At 40.2% G+C, this 8,521-nt stretch overlaps 1 protein-coding gene across 2 annotated transcripts in view; it reads right to left on the bottom strand.

Moving 5' to 3' along the window:
* The window catches only part of rev3l (REV3 like, DNA directed polymerase zeta catalytic subunit), a 203,894-nt gene that overhangs the window by 58,247 nt on the left and 137,126 nt on the right, over positions 1-8,521 (bottom strand). For both annotated transcript variants that reach the window (XM_043687151.1, XM_043687152.1), the window contains 2 exons: positions 6,660-6,864; positions 904-1,015 (listed from right to left, as the gene is read on the bottom strand). In XM_043687151.1, the coding sequence (XP_043543086.1) occupies positions 904-1,015; positions 6,660-6,864 (317 nt within the window). The remainder of the gene's footprint in view (positions 1-903; positions 1,016-6,659; positions 6,865-8,521) is intronic.

Here is an 8,521-nt window from a genome sequence, read left to right as displayed (position 1 = left end):
AGGGCGAGGGGGAGGGCGAGGGGGAGGGCGAGGGCGAGGTAGGAGCCTAGAAAGTAATGCTAGAATAGATGGTAGAGGCAGGAATGTTGCAATATTTGAGAGGCATCTGGATGGTTACATAAATAGGGAGGGAATAGAGGGATATGGACAGAATAAGGGCAGGTTTTTTAAAAAAAAGTTTAGTTAGGGCAATATGATCAGCACAGGCTTCGAAGGGCCTGTTCCTGTGCTGTACTTCAGTTTTGTTCTTTTGTTTGACTGCCAATTTCCATTATTGTAATAGCATCCACCTCTTCTTTTACTTCTAGCGGTCTTTTTTCACACCCCACTGAACATTCTACAGATGGCTTGGCTCTCAGTTGTCTTCGTCAACTACCATCTATCTTGTGAGCTTTTCTCTGCTTCATCTTGGTGCCCATCTCTTTTTGATCGCCCAGAGTGTTCTGCTTTGGTTGTCCTATCTTTGTGTTTTGTGGGAATGTGTCTGATGCACGTTTAACAGGATGCCCATTGTGCTACTCTATTGCTGGAAAGAGTGCAACAAGATCTTGGTGAAAAAGAATATCTTTCCTCACTATACAGTTATGCACTAATTCAAATATTCATACAATGAAACGATTAAGCAACAATAAAAAATGGTCAAACGCAGATCAATAACCAAAAGATTAGTATTACTTTGGTGGGCCCACAAGGAGCAAATTACTAGTTGTAAAACAATTACCATGAACATTAAGACAGTATTCCCCATTTCCCTAATTTACTCCCTTTCAAAAGTAATTTATTTGTACTAAAATTACATACCCTGATTGCCACAGCAGAATATAATAGGGTAGGGGATACGTGGAACAATGCAAAATGGTTAAGAAATTCAGTTATCAAATAATTATAACACAATGATAATACCTTCTAATGTTAAGAATGAGTTCTTGAAATAGTTCCTTCTCATCATTTACATAGGAAACTTGGAGACCTGTGACACCAGATCTAACGAGCAATGGGACTTTGTTCCAGAGTCCTGAAATAACACACAATGCCATTTTACACATATAAAAATGCAACAGACCCCTGAAATTTAGAAAAACACTGCTGCAAAATGGCACTCTAACTCAGATCAGTTGGCATAAACCTCCACTAATACTCAGTAGCAATGGTATGTACTACAGTGATTTCTTCCGTAGTGTTTCTGTGCAATTCCGCACTCTAGAAAAATCTTGCAATATAAATAACACTTAAAGTGTTGATGTGACCGCGCTCCAGCCAACAGAGGTTTGAAAAAGTTCATGCTTTGGAAACAGCATCCCCTATTTGTCAATCACGTTAAAGCAAATTTGCATTGATGAAAATTTGAAAGGGAGAGGGTACAATCAGAAGTGACAATATTTCAGTTGAATAAAGGGAACTATGGAGCTATGAGGAAGGAGCTGGCCAAAGTTCAATGATGCAATACCTTAGCAGGGATGGCAGTGGAGGGACAATGGCAGATATTTCTGTGCATAATGAAGAAGATGCAGGATCAGTTCATTCCAAAAAGGAAGAAAGATCCTATGAGGAGGCAGGGGTGGCCATGGCTGACGAGGGAAGTAAAGAAACAGGGTCAAAAGAGAAAAAGTATAACATAGCAACGATGAGTGGGAAAATGGAGGACTGGAAAGCTTTTAAAGAACAACAGAGGATTACTAAGAAGGAAATACACAGAAAAAAATTAGGTACAAAGGTAAACTGGCCAAAAATATAAAGGAAGATAGTAAAAGCTTTTTTAGGTATGTGAAAGGAAAGAAAATGGTTAAGACTAAAATTGTGCCCTTGAAGACAGAAACAGGGGAATATATTCCAGGGAACAAAGAAATGGCAGAAGAGTTGAATTGGTACTTCAGATCTGTGTTCACTGGGGAAGATACAAGCAATCTCCCAGAGGTAACAGTGGCTGAAGGACCTGAACTGAAGTGAATTTATATTTGTCAGGAATTAGTGTTGGAGAGACTGTTAGGTCTGAAGGCTGATAAGTCCCCGGGGCCTGATGGTCTACATCCTAGGGTACTGAAGGAGGTGGCTCTAGAGATCGTGGATGCGTTGGTGATTATTTTCCAGAGTTCGATAGATTCAAGATCAGTTCCTACGGATTGGAGGGTGGCTAATGTTGTACCACTTTTTAATAAAGGAGCGCGAGAGAAAGCAGGAAATTGTAGACCAGTTAGTGCCCTCAGTGGTGGGAAAGATGCTGGAGTCAATTATAAAGGATGAAATTACGATACATCTGGATAGCAGTAACAGGATAGGTCAGAGTCAGCATAGAGTTATGAAGGTGAAATCATGCTTGACTAACCTTCTGAAATCTTTTGAGGAGGTAATTCTGAAGATGGACAAGGGAGATCCAGTGGATGTAGTGTACCTGGACTTTCAGAAAGCCTTTGATAAAGTCCCACATAGGAGGTTAGTGAGTAAAATTAGGGCGCATGGTATTGGGGCCAAAGTACTGACTTGGATTGAAAATTGGTTGGCTAACAGGAAACAAAGAGTAGTGATAAACTACTCCCTTTTGGAATGGCAGGCGGTGACCAGTGGGGTACCGCAGGGATCAGTGCTGGGACCGCAGCTTTTTACAATATATGTTCATGATATAGAAGATGGTATTAATAATGACATTAGCAAATTTGCTGTTGATACAAAGCTGGGTGGCAGGGTGAAATGTGATGAGGATGTTAGGAGATTACAGGGTGACCTGGACAGGTTCGGTGAGTGGACAGATGCACGGCAGATGCACTTTCATGTGGATAAATGGATGCTTATCCACTTTGGTGGCAAGAACAGGAAGGCAGATTACTACCTAAATGGAATCAATTAGGTAAAGGGGCTGTACAGAGAGATCCGGGGGTTCTTGTACACCACCCAATGAAGGTAAGCATGCAGGTACAGCAGGTAGTGAAGAAGGCTAATAGCATGCTGGCCTTCATAACAAGAGGGATTGAGTATAGAAGCAAAGAGGTTCTTCTGTAGCTGTACAGGGCCCTGGTGAGACCACACCTGGAGTACTGTGTGCAGTTCTGGTCTCCAAATTTGAGGAAAGACATTCTGGCTATTGAGGGAACGCAGCGTAGGTTCACGAGGTCAATTCCTGGAATGGCGGGACTATCTTATGTTGAAAGATTGGAGCGACTGGGCTTGTGTACCCTTGAGTTTAGAAGACTGAGAGGGGATCTGATTGAGACGTATAAGATTATTAAAGGATTGGACACTCTGGAGGCAGGAAACATGTTTCCGCTGATGGGTGAGTGCCGAACCAGAGGACACAGCTTAAAAATACGCGGTAGACCATTTAGGACAGAGATGAGGAGAAACTTCTTCACCCAGAGAGTGGTGCCTGTGTGGAATGCTCTGCCCCAGAGGGCAGTGGAGGCCCAGTCTCTGAATTCATTTAAGAAAGAGTTGGATAGAGCTCTCAAGGATAGTGGAATCAAGGGTTATGGAGATAAGGCAGGAACAGGATACTGATTAAGGATGATCAGCCATGATCATATTGAATGGTGGTGCAGGCTCGAAGGGCAGAATGGCCAACTCCTGCACCTATTGTCTATTGAAACGCATGTTTTAGCAGAACAACCTGTATCGACAAGATTCACCTCAGAAATTCACCAAAGATCCTGAGACAGCACCTTCAACTCAGATCACTTTCCTCTTTCCACTTTCTTCAAGGGCAGAAGATACATGGGAACACTACCTGCAAATTCTCCAAGCCACTCACCAACCTAACTTGGAAATATATTGACATCCCTTCACAGCCTCTGGGTTAAAATTCTGGAATTTCTTCAGAGGACATTATGGCTCAACCTACAGTATATGGACTGCAGAGATTCAAGAAAGCAGCTGACCAGCATCTTCAAAGGCAACTTGGACAGGCAATAAATGCTGGCGAGCTAGTGATGCCCATGTCCCATATGCAAATAAAATTTGTTGAAAAGCAACCAATGGTTAACTTATTTTTAAAAATTAGCAGTTGCAGGGCATATATATAAAATATTACAAAACTGAAGTGGGCTCCAATCTGTGTATTACATTACACAATTTTAAGTAACTGAGGAGACGGTAGCATAGTGGGTGTCATCGGACCATTAATCTGGATGTCCAGTCTAATGCTCTGTAGAGATGGGACCAAATCTTGCCAGACAGCTGGTTGAATCTACATTCAATCACTAATTCTGGAATTGAAATGTAATGTAATGGTGAACCATTATTATCCCCCCCATCTGATTCACTAATATCCTTTACGGAGGTTTTGAGACCATCGCTATTTTTCTTTTATTTCTTGCATTATTTTGGAACTGACACTTGAAGCTGAGAATTGAACTTTGGTTCTCTCCTTCCTAAAACAAAATGCTGTTCAAAGACAGATATTTGCTGTTGGCAACTGGCCTGAAAAGATAATGCACTGAGAACACCATGGATAATTTGGCACTTTGTTGTTGCATATTCAGGGATTGGTAGCTAGTTGGATGTTGAATTTGTCAAACATGGGAGGTCTGTCCTGGCCAGCCAATCACAGAGAATGTTGAAACAGACAGACAAAACATATTGAGAGACTAGGTTTTGACTACAATAGTTTTACTTTGGAAGCTGCTGGACTGGACTTGGAATTATTTTGGTTTTGCTCTCGCTAGTTATTCTCCAGTTATTGACGTATTGAAGTTCTTTTCTCAGAACCTTCAGTCTGTAAGGAATGAGTAAATTGTCTTCAGAGATCTATTTGGAAATCAAGCAATTGATCAACAATTTCATGAAGGCCTATGTTCAACATTGAAACAGTTATCAAACTGGGGGTAAATTATGATTCTTTTACTTTATTTAATGTATCCCTTAAATATGCCTATGTCGGTCGGTCAGTGAGAGAATATATTCAAAGAAGATTAGACTTGGTTTGTAGATATTAATTAGATTGTCATGCAGTTTATCTGTATTTCTGCTAAAGTTACATTCTTGCTTAAGTCATAAACTTAGTCTCCAAGATATGTTATTTGTGAAGTCTGATTAGGAACAACTGAGCAATTTTGAGGGTCATTAAGTGGTTCAAGTTCAGTATGTTGTGAATCCATTGATACAGAGGCTGATTTAGTTTGGCTTGCTATCCCTTACCTGGCCCATACGACTCCAGATGTTCTCTGACACTTAACTGCCTTTTGCACTGGGCTGGCAAGCTCCTCAGATCAAGGGTGATTAAGAATGGGCAACAAATGCTTGCCTTGCCAGTGGTGCCAACATTTCACAAAAACATTAGAAAAATAACTGACATTTAACACTTTGGAATTCAACTTATAGTATCAGCTAAGTGAGTCATAAGTCCATGATTAAGAAGCATTTTTAAAATATAATTTCCTGCAGTCCAAATATAAATGAGGAATTTACCTTCAACATATTGATTCATTGAAATATCAAACAAAGCAGTTAAGGAAGTCTGCCAGTTTAATCTTTGCAATGTGCTAAAATTGACAGATTTTCAGCTGGGCATTGGAACAAAGTGAAAGAGAAGAAATAATTTATATTCCTGGTTCTGTATTAAATATATCAATTTTGGACAAGGATAGACTTAGTCTTTGCTGTGATGTCTCAATATATCAAGTCACACAAGAGTGACTAAGGGTAATAACCTAGTGGTATTATTGTTAGACTATTAATGTTCTGGAGTCCCTGGTTTGAATCCTGCCACAGCAAATGGAGGAATTTGAATACTAATGCTCTTTAGGAAAGGAAACTGCCATCTGTACCTGGCATACAGATCACTCCATAGCCACAACAATGTGGTTGATTCTTAACTGGGCAATTAGGGATGGAGAATAAATGCTGGCCAGGACAGTGACACCTACATCCCAGGAATGAATTAAAAAAAAGCCCTTCGCGCATTCAAAAAGCCTACAGCTATCAGACATTTTTCTTTATTAAAATACACTGCCCAGCAAGTTATTTTTGTAGAAATGAGGTATTTCTTGTACACAGGATGCATTGAGGGAGTCAAGAAAAGCAAACATTTGGGCATAATTTAGGGAACAAGTCAATACATTATAATAATTAACTTATCCCATAAAACTACAAGCATTTTTAAAATTGGTAAGTATAAGATGCTGAGTTGATTTTGACAACTGAGTAGCTGTAAATTCTGGAGTGGACTGAATAACTTCAAAGTAACAATCTAAATGAATGCTTACTTTCAGAAAATAAACTTGTTTGTACTTCCTTAACATGAAGGCTATTAGCATAGTTTTCTAGAGACAACTGCCACAATCTCTGCCACCTAGAAGCACAAGGGCAGGAGATGTATGGAAACACACCACCAAGTCAATGTACACCACCCTAACTTGGAAAAACATTGTTGCACTTTCATTGCCGCTGCATCAAAATTCTGGACTCTGCCTTCCCAACAGGTCAAAGACTGCAGCAGTTCAAGGCAGCAGCTCACCACCACCTTCTTTTGGGGAACTACGGATGAGCAACAAATGCTAGCTAAGCTAGCATTGTCCACAATGCATGAACGAGTAAAATATAACATTGATTTTGAGTGAAAATGTGTGTTGGCAAAATGTGGCTAGTGGAGCAGTTTCTGTACTTTGCAGTATATACACTCATTTTATTATGCACACAATAATTAAATGACTAGTTGTCCTATTGCTTCATACCAGAAGAGATGTCTTTGTTGGAGCAGGTATGGTCCTTATCAATTACTATAGCACCAATAACCTCAGTTTTGTTTGTTTGTGGAAGTAGTGAATCAGAAGACATACAGTAGAATAAGGCACAGATTGGATCAAATTCAGGGTCGGGCTCCAAATCACGTCTTGAGCGAGCATGCAACTCCATACTCATGAGTACAAGATACTGCACCTGAAAACAGAAACAGTTCAGAGATAATGCAGATTTCCCTTAATTCATTCATCATGAAATTATAGTAAGCATAGCCGAAGCAAAGGTGTAAAAATCTAGAACGAAAAACACAACATGTTGGGTATACTGAGCAGCATCTGGGAAGACCAAAACAGCTAATATTTCAGGTCTGCGACAGAACACTACGGATCTGAAATACCAAGTTCCCCTCGAAGGCATGCACTATCCTGATTTGGGGATATATACAGAGTCATTCCTTTAGTGTCACTGAGTCAAAATTGTGAATTCCCTCCCTAATTGCATGGTTGGTCTACCTACAGCACATGAACTGCAGCAGTCCAAGGAGACAGCTTACTACTGCCTTCTCAAGGGCAACTAGAGATAAGCAATAAATGCTGCCCAGCCAGTGATGGTCACCTCCCAGGAGTGCATTATAAAAGCCTCTCCCTCTCCAAAGAGGCTATCAGACCTGCTGAATGTTTCCAGCATTCCCCGTTTTTTTTTATTCCCTCCCTCCCCCGATTTCAGGCATCAACAGTATTTTACTTCTGTGTAGAAATTCTGATCTTTATCTTTGGTTTTAAAACAAAATTAGGAAAACCCTCAAATTTACAGCACATTTTCCTAAGCTGTGTGTACTTTTATGCAATAAGAATTCTAACATTCGTAAGTCTGAGTTACTCAGCAACAGCAGACCTGTCACTAGTGGAGAATCTCCTAGAACTGATCGTCAGGAACAAAGTGACAGATGCTTATAAAAGTACAAGATGATCGGAGAGCCTGTTTCGATTTAGGCAGTAGCTGACTAATTGAATTTTCTGAAGAGATCACTGCCTTGCTGTCTGCAGATGTTGCCTATTTGTATTTTCAGAAGCAAAAAAAGGTTCAACAGAAGTAATAGAACTGGATTCACTTGTGATACAAGTTCAGAGGTAGGATATATTAGGAATGAAAGGAACTGATTTATGAATGTGACATATGGAGTGGCCCAGCGATCTGTACTGAGCTTTTCACTAAAAAGACTTAAATGAAGGAAATTTGTAAGCTGCATCAATGGGAGGAGAGGCTTATAAAGGCACACAGGTAAATGAATGGTTAAATGTGGCAGGTGGAGTTCAATGTGGGCAAATCTGAGTTTATGTACCATAAACAAACACCATAAAGAACTGTAGATGCTGTAAATCAGAAACAAAAACAGAAATTGCTGGAAAGCTCAACAGGTCTGCAGCATCTGTGGAGTGAAGTCTTAGGAAGGGGCACTCTCTCTTTGATTTCTCTCCACAGAATCCACCAGACCTGCTGAGCTTTTCCAATAATTTCTGTTTTTGTTTCTGAGTTTATGCACTTTTGATTAGAGAAAGGCAAATTAGGGCATTTGCTTAATCATGAGGGTAATGGTGAAGGAACAAAACTGGAGGAAAATCAAATAGATCTTGACATGCATATAACATCACTAGAAGTTCATGAAGAAGAACGACGATGACGATGGCAACCATTACGCTCGCTTTTATCTCTCCCATTGGTAGGGATACAAACTGAGGAAAGCATGCTTCAGTCACACACAGCACTGACCAGAACCCTTTTGACACATTGCATTCTTATGAAGGTACCAAAATCTATAGGTATAGTAACAATAGAAAGAGCAAGCAAGCTGCAT

This window comes from Chiloscyllium plagiosum, chromosome 3 (assembly GCF_004010195.1).
Source record: "Chiloscyllium plagiosum isolate BGI_BamShark_2017 chromosome 3, ASM401019v2, whole genome shotgun sequence".
In the NCBI taxonomy this organism is placed as follows: Eukaryota; Metazoa; Chordata; class Chondrichthyes; order Orectolobiformes; family Hemiscylliidae; genus Chiloscyllium; species Chiloscyllium plagiosum.
Note: the sequence above shows the minus strand (reverse complement) of the source record. Positions and strands in the feature narration are given on the sequence as shown.